At 42.4% G+C, this 16,569-nt stretch overlaps 2 protein-coding genes across 15 annotated transcripts in view; both read left to right on the top strand.

The window, feature by feature from the left end:
- LOC137092613 (protocadherin gamma-A11-like) overlaps nucleotides 1–16,569 on the top strand; it is a 199,688-nt gene that overhangs the window by 92,108 nt on the left and 91,011 nt on the right. The window contains exon 1 of one of the 14 annotated variants that reach the window (XM_067456921.1): nucleotides 445–2,958. The exons of 10 other annotated variants lie outside the window; for them this stretch is intronic. In XM_067456921.1, the coding sequence (XP_067313022.1) occupies nucleotides 526–2,958 (2,433 nt within the window). In that variant the 5' untranslated portion in view covers nucleotides 445–525. Of the gene's footprint in view, nucleotides 1–444; nucleotides 2,959–3,320; nucleotides 5,872–6,414; nucleotides 8,973–13,243; nucleotides 15,844–16,569 lie in introns of those variants that run through there. 3 more of the 14 variants (XM_067456920.1, XM_067456918.1, XM_067456925.1) reach the window with 3 other exon arrangements.
- On the top strand, nucleotides 9,714–12,946 carry LOC137092864 (protocadherin beta-16-like). The gene is made up of 2 exons (XM_067457376.1): nucleotides 9,714–12,428; nucleotides 12,914–12,946. The coding sequence occupies exons 1-2, from the start codon at nucleotides 10,029–10,031 to the stop codon at nucleotides 12,944–12,946; spliced, it is 2,433 nt and encodes an 810-aa protein (XP_067313477.1). The 5' UTR covers nucleotides 9,714–10,028.

Raw genomic sequence — 16,569 nt, 5'->3', positions numbered from 1 at the left:
GCTGCTATGCGAAGTGTGATTGAGGGTTAATGTAGTCTTTTTAAATATTTATTATGAATAATTTCGTTTGTGTATCTGAAATAATAACGTCTCTCTTTAGTGCTGAAGCTTTAAGCACAAAAATTGTTTTCTAAAACTACACTTTTTTTCTATGGTAAATTAAATGAATGCCACATGGTCACATTATTGCGACAATGAACACAATGGAAGTTATTAATAACCTGACTACTTGTTTCAGTGTTTAATGTATTATTGCAGCATTCTGCCTGTGGCTGTTTTGATTGCTAGTCTATGTTTTGTACTCTGAGTGCCGCTGTCGGCCTGTGAATCTATGTGCGTTGATGTCACTGCAATATTTTACGTCATTTGTCCCCATTGGGCAGGAGGGTGGTGAGGAAAAAGACAGATGCAGTCAGCAAGGCGAGGGGAATGCACCATCGACAGTACGATATGTAATTGTTTATCAGTAGCCTATTTGACACTTTTTTCCCCACGCAGCCGTTACATATTTAGTTTAATTACCGAATGCATGAGATGGAGACTGGATTCATCATGTTTTTTGTAGAACAACGCTCCTCGTCTGTATGGATCCGCCTGCTTTTGTTTTTTGTAGCACACCAGGTGATTGAGGCACAAGTTCGATATTCTGTACCTGAAGAAATGGTGTCTGGATCTATGATTGGTGATTTATCGAGAGACCTCGGACTGAGTATTAGCAGGCTTAGATCCGGGCGGGCCCGTGTCGCGTCGGAGGATGGAAGCGAGCTGGTGCAATTTCAATCAGACAAAGGAATTCTGCTCGTGAAAAAACGCATAGATCGAGAAGAAATCTGCGGGCAGACTTCGCCGTGCAGCTTCAGCTTTGAGATCGTTTTAGAAAATCCAATGGAGTTATTTAGCGTCACAGTTGAAATACTGGATATTAACGACAATTCACCCGCTTTTCCTTCGAAAGAGATTACCGTAGATATTAGTGAATCGGCGATGGTAGGAGCGCAGTTCATATTAGGCAGTGCTGTAGATCCCGATGTAGGAATAAATACACTTCAAGGGTACAGCCTGAAACCAACAACGCATTTCAGTCTGAAAGAGCAGACGCATTCTGACGGAAGTAAGTACGCGGAGATGGTGCTTGATCGGCCGCTAGATAGAGAGCAGCAGGCAGAGATGAAGCTCACTCTTACCGCAGCTGATGGCGGCAGTCCTCAGCGCACTGGCACAGTGAGTATCCGTGTCATCATCCAGGATGCAAATGACAATGCCCCGATTTTTACGCAGGCAGTGTACAAAGCTGTTGTTTTAGAAAACTCCCCAAAGGGTACTCTTGTCACTACAGTATCTGCTAATGATAAAGACGAGGGAGCATTTGGCCAAGTAACATATCACCTTGATCAAATATCACAGGCGAGTAATGTGTTTTCTCTTCATCCTGACAACGGAGAGATCCGAGCGCTGGGAAATATCGATTACGAGAAGGTTAAACAATATCAGTTAACTGTAATGGCCAAAGACAAGGGTTCTCTGTCCAATTCATGTAAAGTTATTGTGGAAGTTGTCGATGTGAATGATAACGTGCCAGTCATAAGCTTAACATCATTTTCAAATGCAATTGCAGAGGACTCGCCCACAGACACAACGGTTGCTATAATAAGCGTTAAAGATGCAGATTCGGGGAAGAATGGTCTTATAAGTTGCAGTATAAGCCCCTCTTTGCCTTTTAAGATGAAGTCAACCCTTGCCAATTACTATACTTTAGTATCAGATGGTCCGTTAGACCGCGAAACTGTCTCTGAGTACAACATTACTATAACAGTGGCTGATCAAGGATCACCTCCATTAAGCAACAATAAAACACTTGTCGTTAGAATTAATGACGTCAACGATAACGAGCCAGTGTTTGATAAAAGTGTCTACTCGGCGCTCGTGGCGGAAAACAATTCACCGGGTCATTCAATCGCTTGCGTTCATGCTCGCGACGCAGACTCCAACCAGAATGCAAGGGTAACTTACCTCCTTGAAGACGCGCAGATAAACGGGGAATCGTTGTCATCTCTTGTATCAGTTAACGCTGAGACTGGTGTTGTTTATGCCATGCGCTCATTTGACTACGAAAAAATAAAATCGCTTAATTTCAGGGTGAAGGCCCAGGACGGCGGTGCGCCAGCTCTCAGCAGCAGTGCACAAATCCAAATCCAAATCCAAGATCAGAATGACAACGCGCCCCAGGTTCTGTATCCGGTCCAGTCAGGCGCTTCTGTGGTGGCTGAAATAGTGCCTCGTTCGGCAGATGTGGGTTATCTGGTGACTAAAGTGGTGGCTGTTGATGTGGACTCTGGTCAGAATGCCTGGCTCTCATATAAACTGCAGAAAGCCACAGACAGAGCGCTGTTTGAAGTGGGCTTACAGAATGGAGAAATAAGAACTGTTCGTCAAGTGACAGATAAAGATGCTGTCAAACAAAGACTCACTGTTGTAGTGGAGGACAACGGGCAGCCCTCTCGATCAGCTACAGTCAATGTTAACGTGGCGGTGGCGGACAGCTTCCCTGAAGTGCTCTCGGAGTTCACTGACTTTACGCACGACAAGGAATACAACGACAACCTGACTTTCTATCTGGTCTTGGCCTTGGCTGCAGTCTCATTTCTTTTCGTAACGTGTTTAGTCATCATAATATCTGTTAAAATCTACAGATGGAGGCAATCGCGTATGTACTTTCAGTCCAGTCTTCCAGTTATTCCGTACTATCCACCGCGTTACGCGGACACTGTTGGCACAGGAACACTTCAGCACGCGTATAATTATGAGGTTTATAGCACGACAGATTCCAGAAGAAGTGACTGTAAGTTCGCCAGACCTGCTAGTCAGGGCGTGTTAATAATGAACCACAGTTCTACAGGGACAGTGCAGCGCGCGCCCAGCGAGAAAACCGTCCTTGATGAACCAGACTCTTCTCTACAGGTGGGTAATCTGGATATATAAATATTAAATAGCCTTTTAACGTGTTTTATTTCATTTTTTTACTCTCGAAATGTTCCCGCATGTGCTTCTTTCTATTTCAATCTTAATGTTTCGTTTCAGCACTACTTTTGTGGACAGCAACAGTCCAGTTTGTGATGTATTCTAGACTATTGTTCTTTCATAATTCACTTATTTTGTAGAATGACTTAGGCTTGTGAACGCTCACTTTGAACAGCAAGGGCCGCTGTTGATCAGTGAAACATTTTATGGTGCTTTGTCATCCGGCAATCTCTACCCCCCCCCCCCATTTTCGTGCGTGTTGGCAGATGAGGGCAAGGCTGCCTCGACGTTTTTATTCAGGCTGTGTGCGGGAGATACTAAGGTTTGCAGTACATTTGTCGTTGCATTATTTTTCCTCGCACCATCTTGGACTACATATCTACATGTAAATTGGATTTGCTCTTTGTTAACCCTGTGATTATGATGCAACGGAGCTGTTTGATGGCAGAATGCAATCGTTGGCGATGGAAAATGCTGTGGCTGTTATCAATGTTTTTTTCTTGTTATTTTTACACTGCAAGCGGACAGATAAGATATTCGATTCCGGAGGAGATGAAGAAAGGCTCGCTCATAGGTAATGTAGCACAGGATCTGGGGCTCGATTTGAAAAGGCTTCGAGCGGGTCGAGCGCGAATCGTGACCGGAGAAAGCACTCAGTACGCAGAGCTTAGAACAGACAAAGGGATGCTAGTCGTGAGTGAGAGAATAGACCGAGAACAGCTCTGCGGCGACATCACACCGTGCAGCTTCAGCTTCGAGATCATTCTAGAGAACCCAATGGAGCTGCACCCAGTTACTATTGAAATACTGGATGAAAATGATCACGCGCCGTCGTTTCAGAACAAAGAATTAACATTTGAAATTAGTGAGTCTGCAACGCTGGGTTCACGCTTTTTGTTGGAAAGCGCAGATGATCACGACGTAGGCGTGAACTCGCTGCAAAATTACATTTTATCGTCAAATAGCCATTTTGTTTTAAAGCAACACTCAAGTCCAGACGGCAGTAAATACGCTGAAATGGTTTTACAGAAAGCGTTAGACCGGGAGGAGCATCCTCATCTATCTCTGAAGCTGATCGCTGTAGATGGCGGAAACCCGCAGAGGTCTGGCTCTGTTAATATAGATGTTACTGTTTTAGATGCGAATGACAATGCCCCTGTGTTTAACCAGACTGTGTACAGGGCATCTGTGGTGGAAAATGCACCGAAGGGCGCGTACATTACCACCGTTAACGCCACAGATGCAGACGCTGGCTCCTATGGGCGCATAACATACAATTTCTACAGACAAAAGGGAACCGCTGCGCAGTTATTCAATATTGACAGCAACACTGGCATTGTTTCTGTAGTTGGAGAAATTGATCATGAAAAAGATACTAAATTTGAACTTACGGTTGAGGCTAGGGATCAGGGTGGATTAACTGATTCGAGTAAAATTGCATTAGAAGTCATTGATGTAAACGACAATGCACCTGTCATTAATATAATGTCTTTCTCGAGCTCAGTATCTGAAGACGCTCCACCTGATACTACAATTGCAATAATTAATGTTAAGGACTCAGACACTGATGATAATGGCAAAGTCAATTGTTTTATCGAAGGATCTGGAGATTTTGCAATAAAATCGACTTTGAGAAATTATTATTCTTTAGTCACGAATGCTATTTTAGATCGTGAGAAGTTGTCTGAGTACAACATCACTGTAATCGCCTCTGATTCCGGAAAGCCGCCTTTAACAAGCAGAAAAACATTTACCCTGAAAGTAACGGATGTCAATGATAATGCCCCAGTTTTTAAGGACAGTGTTTATAATTCATACTTGCTCGAGAATAATTCGCCCGGCGTTTCTATTCTCAGAATCAGAGCTCATGACCCGGATGAAAATCAAAATGCTCGTATATCTTACCTTCTAGAAGAAAGTGACTTGGGCGGGTCTCCTGTGGGAACTTATGTTTCTGTTAACGCGGAGAGTGGAGTTGTACACGCAGTGCGCTCTTTTGATTATGAGCAGATCAAAAACATTAAGATTACCATTAAAGCGCAGGACGGAGGCTCTCCTCCGCTTTGTAGCAACGTAACCGTGAACATTTTCATCCAAGATCAGAATGACAACGCGCCTCAGGTTCTGTATCCGGTCCAGTCAGGCGCTTCTGTGGTGGCTGAAATAGTGCCTCGTTCGGCAGATGTGGGTTATCTGGTGACTAAAGTGGTGGCTGTTGATGTGGACTCTGGTCAGAATGCCTGGCTCTCATATAAACTGCAGAAAGCCACAGACAGGGCGCTGTTTGAAGTGGGCTTACAGAATGGAGAAATAAGAACTGTTCGTCAAGTGACAGATAAAGATGCTGTCAAACAAAGACTCACTGTTGTAGTGGAGGACAACGGGCAGCCCTCTCGATCAGCTACAGTCAATGTTAACGTGGCGGTGGCGGACAGCTTCCCTGAAGTGCTCTCGGAGTTCACTGACTTTACGCACGACAAGGAATACAACGACAACCTGACTTTCTATCTGGTCTTGGCCTTGGCTGCAGTCTCATTTCTCTTCGTAACGTGTTTAGTCATCATAATATCTGTTAAAATCTACAGGTGGAGACAATCTCGTCTGTATTGCAAGTCCAGTCTTCCAGTTATCCCGTACTATCCACCGCGTTACGCGGACACTGTGGGTACAGGAACTCTTCAGCACGCGTATAATTATGAGGTTTACAGAACGACCGATTCCAGAAGAAGTGACTGCAAGTTTGTCAGACCTGCAAGTCATAACGTGTTGATAGTGGATCCTAATTCTACAGGGACAGTACAGCGCGCGCCCAACGAGAGAAACGTGTTGGATGAATTAGATTCGCCGGTAGAGGTGAGAAAATTATTATTATTATTATTATTATTATTAGTATTAGTATTATTAGTATTATTAGTATTGATTTATTTGTAAGGAACCATGCACACACACACAAGGGAATATCTCACAAGAGCGCAATATTTAGCTATTAGCTAATTTTCAGTATTTACTTAATGTAATATGATCATGTAATAATTTATTCTTCATTAATCTTCAGTGCATACTTCTTACACAGCACGTTTTATTTGCATCTCTCCTTGCAATTCATGTCAGGAGAAACTGACATTTTACTCGTTTATCTTCACTTGTCTGTATTGATGTCGGGCAGCGCTGCTGTCGATATAAATGTATTATATGTTTTCTTTGTCTAACTTTTCTTTTGAAATGTATGCATTCTGCTAATGCTTCTTTTGGACTCTAAGGGCCGCTGTAGTCAATGAAATGCTTTATGTGCAGTATGTTTGTCTAACAGTAAGCCTTGGCCCCACCCAATCAGTGCGCGCTGTGACGCAGCAGTCTCCCTCTATTTCATTCGTTATATGATGGTGAGAGGGTGACTATCTCTTTTCCTTTCTCTTCCAAACGAATACAAAACGTTTTTTCTAGTCCTATCTTGGAATATTCTTTTATTCCGTTGAATACTGGAATATTAATGGTGAACTTGCTTTCTAATCAGTATGGCTGTTAAGGATTTTTATCGAAATGGATGTGCTCGATGGCATGTTTTCTTCCGACTGCAGTGGCAAGTATTGTTTTTCATCTCGTGCTACATTCCTTTTGCCGTCTCTCAAATTCGGTACTCTATCCCTGAAGAAATGAGTAAAGGCTCGCTCATAGGTAATGTAGCACAGGATCTGGGGCTTGATTTGAAAAGGCTTCGAGCGGGTCGAGCGCGTATCGTGACCGGAGAAAGCACTCAGTACGCAGAGCTTAGAACAGACAAAGGGATGCTAGTCGTGAGTGAGAGAATAGACCGAGAACAGCTCTGCGGCGACATCACACCGTGCAGCTTCAGCTTCGAGATCATTCTAGAGAACCCAATTGAACTGCATCAGGTAACGGTTGAAATAATAGACGTAAACGATAATTCCCCTGTATTCGAGAAAAACAAAATTAATTTTGAAATAAGCGAATCAGCGTCTACTGGTTCACGCTTTGCACTAGAGAGTGCATATGATGCTGATGTAGAATTAAATTCATTGCAAAATTATATTCTCACAAGGAACAATTATTTCGTTTTAAAACAACATTCAAATCCCGACGGAAGTCGGTATGTCGAAATCGTTCTAGATAAAGCGTTAGACCGGGAGGAGCATCCTCATCTATCTCTGAAGCTGATCGCTGTAGATGGCGGAAACCCGCAGAGGTCTGGCTCTGTTAATATAGATGTTACTGTTTTAGATGCGAATGACAATGCCCCTGTGTTTAACCAGACTGTTTACAGGGCATCTGTGGTAGAGAATGCACCTAAAGGCACGTACATTACTACCGTTAACGCCACAGATGCAGACAGTGGATCAAACGGACATATAACGTTTTCCTTCTCTGATCTGAAAGAACATTCGAGAGATGTGTTTAGCATTGATCAAAACACTGGTCTGGTGTCGGTTCTAGGAAATATTGACTTTGAGAAAGACAAACGTTTTGAAATCAGAGTTAAAGCGACAGACCAAGGGGGTTTGACGAGTACAAGTAAGCTCGTAATTGAAGTAGTGGATGTAAATGATAATGCGCCCGTAATCATCCTCATGTCTCTCTCTAGCCCTGTATCAGAGGATGCGCCCCCAGGTACAACAATTGCAGTGGTTAATATAAAAGATTCTGACTCTGGGAGAAATGGACAGGTTACGTGCTTCATTAATGACAACCTACCGTTTGGCATCAAATCATCCCTCTCTAACTATTATAATTTGATTACAGAGGCTTTTCTTGATCGCGAAACTGAGTCAGAATATAATATAACAGTGACTGCGACTGATTCAGGTTCACCTGCTCTGTCGAGCTCAACGACACTGCGCATTAAGGTTTCTGACATCAATGATAACGCGCCCGTTTTTGAACGAATTAGCTATTCAGCACTCCTTCCTGAAAATAACGCAGCAGGATTGTCCATATGTAATGTGACGGCGAGAGATTTAGATTGGAATCAAAACGCCAGAGTGTCATATTTTTTAGAAGATAATCATATTGGTGGAGCGCCGATTTCCTCGTACGTGTCTATAAACTCGGAGAACGGTGTGTTACACGCAGTGCGTTCGTTTGATTATGAGCAAGTTAAACAGATTAGCTTCGTTGTAAAAGCGCAGGACGGAGGCTCTCCTCCTCTCAGCAGCAACGCGAGCGTGAAAATAATCATTCAGGACCAGAATGACAACGCGCCTCAGGTTCTGTATCCGGTCCAGTCAGGCGCTTCTGTGGTGGCTGAAATAGTGCCTCGTTCGGCAGATGTGGGTTATCTGGTGACTAAAGTGGTGGCTGTTGATGTGGACTCTGGTCAGAATGCCTGGCTCTCATATAAACTGCAGAAATCCACAGACAGGGCGCTGTTTGAAGTGGGCTTACAGAATGGAGAAATAAGAACTGTTCGTCAAGTGACAGATAAAGATGCTGTCAAACAAAGACTCACTGTTGTAGTGGAGGACAACGGGCAGCCCTCTCGATCAGCTACAGTCAATGTTAACGTGGCGGTGGCGGACAGCTTCCCTGAAGTGCTCTCGGAGTTCACTGACTTTACGCACGACAAGGAATACAACGACAACCTGACTTTCTATCTGGTCTTGGCCTTGGCTGTGGTTTCGTTTCTCTTTATCGTGTCGATCATCGCCATACTGTCAGTCAAGTGCTACAGATGGAGACGCGAGCGGATGTTTTATAAATCTGGAGCGAATCTTCCAGTTATTCCGTATTATCCGCCTCTTTACGCAGACGTAGGCGGCACAGGAACTTTACAGCACGTGTACAATTATGAGGTTTGCAGAACCACTGACTCCAGAAAGAGTGATCTGAAATACGTCAGACCTTGCAGTGAGAGCATCATTAGTCTGGACACCAGTGGGACACAGACACTCACGCATGCGCAGAGAGAGAGACTCAACTTTGAGGATTGTGGTGATCAGGTGAGAAATATTTTATAACTAATTAATATGATACTTTAAAATAACAATTTTGCTTGAATTGTTGACTCGGTTGCTGAGTGGTTTTCTGAAATAAAAGTTCTTTCTATTTTAAGAAATGTTAAAAATAGTTAAGCAGAAAACGGCAGGAATTATCTGCTGTTTTATTTTCATCCGTTTGTTTCTTTTTAATTGTGTCAGTTAACAATAATGTTAATGTGTGGCATTCACAGTTCGTTCATTAAAGTTTTTCTTGAATGATTTTCACTTGTTTTTGTCAAGAAGTGAGAAACTCTATTCAGCTTTTGGATTTTCTGCCTCTGACCATGGTCCTGAATCGCGGCGACGCGTCATTTACCTCATATATTCAGCTGCATCTCTTTACAGCAGACCATCTTTATTCAGTTTTAACAGCATTATTGGCCTGTCCTCCTGTTCAAAAGTCATCTATACACTATTTCGTTCCTGGTTAGATATTTCTTATGTATATAATTGTATGTAAGGTATATGTGTCCGTTTGTATGATAGGGTTCATACTCATATGGCCTCAGCAAACCTTAATCAAACACGAAATGCATTTTTCCTCTTCAGTCTTTATTTACACAAACTCATGCCAGAATTGTATATATCGAGAGAGAGATTTGTATTGGTTTTGGACATTTTTTATTTATTTATTTATTTGCTTCAGAACGTTTAGTAAACTGCTTTTCTCCGATATGTCTGTCATTGAGGATAAATGTTTATTAATTTTAAATGTTCTGTAGTTCATCAGACTGGACTCATAGTGCCGCTGTTGGTCAATATGTCAGTTTAGAGAGCAGATCTGCTGCAGTTCCACCCCCATCATCTCCATATTATTAGAGAGAGAGAGAAGCTGAGAGCGCAGTCTGAAGAGGAGAGAGAAGGCACAACGCGGAGATCCTGTATTTAATATCCTTCTCTTGGACTGATATACTTTTCTTCTTCTTTTCACTTTGGACATATACATGACTTCCTCCAGTAGTTTGGACTGATTTAGTTGTTTTCTGCTTTATTCTTCATCCCGTGATCTTCTGCAAAATGTCGGACAGAACAATGGCGCGGCAAGTACTGCTGTTTATTTGGTTTCTCTCTCTCAGTTCAGCTCTCGGGCAGGTCAGTTACTCCATTCCTGAAGAAATGGCGAAAGGCTCTTTAGTCGGGAACATAGCGCAGGATTTGGGTTTAGATTTAAAGAGACTGAAATCGGGTAAAGCGCGCATTTATACAGGAGACAGCGCTGAATACATCGAGCTGAATAAAGAAAGAGGAGTCCTCCTTATCAAAGAGAGAATAGACCGAGAGGCGCTGTGCGGACAGACAACGCCTTGCGCGCTGCATTTACAGATTATTCTGGAAAACCCGATAGAATTTTACTCAGTTACAATTGAAGTTATAGATATAAATGACCATTCACCTTCCTTTAAAAGGGATGAAATAAAATTCAGAATCAGTGAGTCAGCTGTAACTGGGGCAGTATTTGTTTTAGAGAGAGCGATGGATTTAGATGTCGGAATAAACGGCCTGCAGACATATTCATTAAAGCCCACTGATAATTTTTCATTGAAATTGCAAACTCAGGCAGATGGTAGTAAGCTTGTAGAAATGGTTCTTCAGAAAGCCCTCGATCGTGAAAAGCAGGAGCATTTGTCTCTGGTTCTGACAGCGATAGATGGGGGGGATCCACAATTATCTGGTACTGCGCAGATACATATTACGGTTTTAGATGCCAACGACAACGCGCCTGTTTTTACGCATAAAATATATAAAGGAAGTATCACGGAGAATGCCCTCAAAGGCACAGTTGTAACGATGGTGAGCGCTTCAGATTTGGACGAAGGCTCAAACGGCAAAGTAAAATATGCTATTACAAATACCCTCGACAATGTCCCGGAATTGTTTGAAATTAACGAAACAAACGGTGAGGTGAGAGTAACCGGGAATATAGATTATGAAAAAGCTCGGCATTATCAAATTCATGCACAGGCGAGCGATGACGGGGGTCTGACTGATTCTTGTAAAATCGATGTAGATGTGATTGATGAAAATGACAATAAACCACTCATCAATATAATGTCTAAATTAACCAGTTTATCAGAAAACTCTAATCCTGGAACGGTTGTAACTGTGATAAACGCGCAAGACCCAGACTCTGGTGAAAACGGTAAAATTTATTGTGTAATCAATGAGAATATTCCCTTTACCCTGAAGTCAACAAATACTAATTTTTTCAGTCTAGTCACAGATGGTGATTTAGACCGAGAGCGAGAGTCTGAGTATAACATCAGTGTGACGTGCTCTGATGAGGGCGTGCCCTCTCTCTCCAGCAGCGTCACTCTCTCCTTACAGATATCAGATGTGAATGATAACGCGCCCGTCTTTGAGAAGAGCTCATATGAGGCTTCTGTTCAAGAAAACAACACACCGGGTCTTTCCATATTCACAGTCAGAGCCAGAGACGCAGATTTTAACCAGAATGCCCGTGTGTCTTACATACTGGAGGACTCGTCGGTTAACGGAGTGCCCGTGTCCTCGTTAGTGTCCGTTAGTGCTGATAGTGGAGTCATACATGCAGTGCGATCTTTCGATTACGAGCAGATCAAAGATTTCCAGTTCCGCGTAAAAGCGCAGGACGGAGGCTCTCCTCCTCTCAGCAGCAACGCGAGCGTGAAAATAATCATTCAGGACCAGAATGACAACGCACCTCAGGTTCTGTATCCGGTCCAGTCAGGCGCTTCTGTGGTGGCTGAAATAGTGCCTCGTTCGGCAGATGTGGGTTATCTGGTGACTAAAGTGGTGGCTGTCGATGTGGACTCTGGTCAGAATGCCTGGCTCTCATATAAACTGCAGAAAGCCACAGACAGGGCGCTGTTTGAAGTGGGCTTACAGAATGGAGAAATAAGAACTGTTCGTCAAGTGACAGATAAAGATGCTGTCAAACAAAGACTCACTGTTGTAGTGGAGGACAACGGGCAGCCCTCTCGATCAGCTACAGTCAATGTTAACGTGGCGGTGGCGGACAGCTTCCCTGAAGTGCTCTCAGAGTTCACTGACTTTACGCACGACAAGGAATACAACGACAACCTGACTTTCTATCTGGTCTTGGCCTTGGCTGTGGTTTCGTTTCTTTTTATCGTGTCGATCATCGCCATACTGTCAGTCAAATGCTTCAGATGGAGACGCGAGCGGATGTTTTATAAATCTGGAGCGAATCTTCCAGTTATTCCGTATTATCCGCCTCTTTACGCAGACGTAGGCGGCACAGGAACTTTACAGCACGTGTACAATTATGAGGTTTGCAGAACCACTGACTCCAGAAAGAGTGATCTGAAATACGTCAGACCTTGCAGTGAGAGCATCATTAGTCTGGACACCAGTGGGACACAGACACTCACGCATGCGCAGAGAGAGAGACTGAACTTTGAGGATTGTGGTGATCAGGTGAGAAATATTTTATTACTAATTGATACTTTGAAAAAAAACATATGCTTGAATTGTTGACTCGGTCGCTGACTGGTTTTCTGAAATAAATGTTATTTCTATTTTAAAAAATGTTAAAAATTGTTTAGCAGAAAATGGCAGGAATTATCTGGTGATTGTGTAACAATAATGTTAACGTGTGGCATTCACAGTTCGTTCATTTAAGTTTTTCTTGAATGATTTTCACTTGTTTTTGTCAAGAAGTGAGAAACTCTATTCAGCTTTTGGATTTTCTGCCTCTGACCATGGTCCTGAATCGCGGCGACGCGTCATTTACCTCACATATTCAGCTGCATCTCTTTACAGCAAATCATCTTTATTCAGTTTTAACAGCTTATTGGCCTGTCCTCCTGTTCAAAAGTCATCTATACACTATTTATTTCCTGGTTAGATATTTATTATGTGTATAATTGTATGTAAGGTATATGTGTCCGTTTGTATGATAGTGTTCATACTCATATGGCCTCAGCAAACCTTAATCAAACACGAAATGCATTTTTACTCTTCAGTCTTTATTTACACAAACTCATGCCAGAATTGTATATATCGAGAGAGAGATTTGTATTGGTTTTAGACATTTTTTATTTATTTATTTTTTGCTTCAGAACTTTAGTAAACTGCTTTTCTCCGATATGTCTGTCATTGAGGATAAAGGTTTTATTAATTTTAAATGTTCTGTAGTTCATCAGACTGGACTCATAGTGCCGCTGTTGGTCAATATGTCAGTTTAGAGAGCAGATCTGCTGCAGTTCCACCCCCATCATCTCCATATTATTAGAGAGAGAGAGAAGCTGAGAGCGCAGTCTGAAGAGGAGAGAGAAGGCACAACGCGGAGATCCTGTATTTAATATCCTTCTCTTGAACTGATATACTTTTCTTCTTCTTTTCACTTTGGACATATACATGACTTCCTCCAGTTGTTTGGACTGATTTAGTTGTTTTCTGCTTTATTCTTCATCCCGTGATCTTCTGCAAAATGTCGGACAGAACAATGGCGCGGCAAGTACTGCTGTTTATTTGGTTTCTCTCTCTCAGTTCAGCTCTCGGGCAGGTCAGTTACTCCATTCCTGAAGAAATGGCGAAAGGCTCTTTAGTCGGGAACATAGCGCAGGATTTGGGTTTAGATTTAAAGAGGCTGAAATCGGGTAAAGCGCGCATTTATACAGGAGACAGCGCTGAATACATCGAGCTGAATAAAGAAAGAGGAGTCCTCCTTATCAAAGAGAGAATAGACCGAGAGGCGCTGTGCGGACAGACAACGCCTTGCGCGCTGCATTTTCAGATTATTCTGGAAAACCCAATTGAATTTTACCATGTCACTGTCGAGGTAACCGACATAAATGACAATCCTCCTTATTTTAACAAGCCAGATACCTATTTTGAAATAAGTGAATCTGCTGTAAATGGGGCTAAATTTGATATTGAACAAGCCGTCGACCAAGATGTCGGGACCAATGCCATTCAAAGCTACATGCTTTCATTGAGCGATAATTTTTCATTAAAGCTGCATAGTCAGGCAGATGGTAGAAAAATAGTTGAGATGGTCTTGCAAAAACCTCTAGATCGTGAGAAACAGGAAGATATTGCTTTAGTTTTGACAGCGGTTGATGGAGGTGATCCGCATCTATCTGGAACAACACAGATTCGTATAAAAGTGCTTGATGTTAATGACAATGCGCCTGTTTTCACCCATTCTGAATACAAAGCCACTGTCGTAGAGAATTCGCCAAAAGGGACAGTTGTCATTACAGTTAAAGCTTCTGATGCGGATCAGAGCTCAAACGGTGAAATTATATATTCAGTTACCAATACTCACGACGCTGTGCCTGAAATGTTTGAAATAAACAGACACAGTGGCGAATTGAGAATAATTGGTGATATTGATTATGAAAAGGCCAGACATTTTCAAATAAATGTTAGAGCGAGTGATCGTGGTGGGCTAACAGATTCAAGTAAAATAATTATCGACGTTTTAGATGTCAATGATAACAAGCCGGTCATCAATATTATGTCAAAGTCAGCTATGTTATCAGAGGATTCTAAACCTAGCACTGTTGTTACTGTTATCAACACGCAAGACCTCGATTCTAATGAAAATGGCAAAGTGCAATGCTTTATTAATGAGAATTATCCATTCGCCTTAAAGACTACCACTACTAATTTCTTCAGTCTAGTGACAGACAGTGATTTAGACCGAGAGCGAGAGTCTGAGTATAACATCAGTGTGACGTGCTCTGATGAGGGCGTGCCCTCTCTCTCCAGCAGCGTCACTCTGTCCTTACAGATATCAGATGTGAATGATAACGCGCCCGTCTTTGAGAAAAGCTCATATGAGGCCTCTGTTCAAGAAAACAACACACCGGGTCTTTCCATATTCACAGTCAGAGCCAGAGACGCAGATTTTAACCAGAATGCCCGTGTGTCTTACATACTGGAGGACTCGTCGGTTAACGGAGTGCCCGTGTCCTCGTTAGTGTCCGTTAGTGCTGATAGTGGAGTCATACATGCAGTGCGATCTTTCGATTACGAGCAGATCAAAGATTTCCAGTTCCGCGTAAAAGCGCAGGACGGAGGCTCTCCTCCTCTCAGCAGCAACGCGAGCGTGAAAATAGTCATTCAGGACCAGAATGACAACGCGCCTCAGGTCCTGTATCCGGTCCAGTCAGGCGCTTCTGTGGTGGCTGAAATAGTGCCTCGTTCGGCAGATGTGGGTTATCTGGTGACTAAAGTGGTGGCTGTTGATGTGGACTCTGGTCAGAATGCCTGGCTCTCATATAAACTGCAGAAAGCCACAGACAGGGCGCTGTTTGAAGTGGGCTTACAGAATGGAGAAATAAGAACTGTTCGTCAAGTGACAGATAAAGATGCTGTCAAACAAAGACTCACTGTTGTAGTGGAGGACAACGGGCAGCCCTCTCGATCAGCTACAGTCAATGTTAACGTGGCGGTGGCGGACAGCTTCCCTGAAGTGCTCTCGGAGTTCACTGACTTTACGCACGACAAGGAATACAACGACAACCTGACTTTCTATCTGGTCTTGGCCTTGGCTGTGGTTTCGTTTCTCTTTATCGTGTCGATCATCGCCATACTGTCAGTCAAATGCTACAGATGGAGACGCGAGCGGATGTTTTATAAATCTGGAGCGAATCTTCCAGTTATTCCGTATTATCCGCCTCTTTACGCAGACGTAGGCGGCACAGGAACTTTACAGCACGTGTACAATTATGAGGTTTGCAGAACCACTGACTCCAGAAAGAGTGATCTGAAATACGTCAGACCTTGCAGTGAGAGCATCATTAGTCTGGACACCAGTGGGACACAGACACTCACGCATGCGCAGAGAGAGAGACTGAACTTTGATGATTGTGGTGATCAGGTGAGAAATATTTTATTACTAATTTATGTGATATTTTAAAATAACAATTTTGCTTGAATTGTTGACTCGGTCGATGACTGGTTTTCTGAAATAAATGTTCTTTATATTTAAAAAAAAATGTTGAAATAGTTTAGCAGAAAATGGCACGAATTATCTGCTGTTTTATTTTCATCCGTGTGTTTCTTTTTAATTGTGTCAGTTAACAATAATGTTAACGTGTGGCATTCACAGTTCGTTCATTAAAGTTTTTCTAGCATGATTTTCACTTGTTTTTGTCAAGAAGTGAGAAACTCTATTCAGCTTTTGGATTTTCTGCCTCTGACCATGGTCCTGAATCGCGGCGACGCGTCATTTACCTCATATATTCAGCTGCATCTCTTTACAGCAAATCATCTTCATTCAGCTTTAACAGCTTATTGGCCTGTCCTCCTGTTCAAAAGTCATCTATACACTATTTATTTCCTGGTTAGATATTTCTTATGAGTATAATTGTATGTAAGGTATATGTGTCCGTCTGTATGATAGTGTTCATACTCATATGGCCTCAGCAAACCTTAATCAAACACGAAATGCATTTTTCCTCTTCAGTCTTTATTTACACAAACTCATGCCAGAATTGTATATATCGAGAGAGATTTGTATTGGTTTTAGATTTATTTATTTATTTATTTATTTATTTATTTATTTATTTATTTATTTATTTATTTATTTTGCTTCAGAACTTTA

Source organism: Pseudorasbora parva, chromosome 11 (genome assembly GCF_024679245.1).
Source record: "Pseudorasbora parva isolate DD20220531a chromosome 11, ASM2467924v1, whole genome shotgun sequence".
NCBI classification, from domain to species: domain Eukaryota; kingdom Metazoa; phylum Chordata; class Actinopteri; order Cypriniformes; family Gobionidae; genus Pseudorasbora; species Pseudorasbora parva.
Note: the sequence above shows the minus strand (reverse complement) of the source record. Positions and strands in the feature narration are given on the sequence as shown.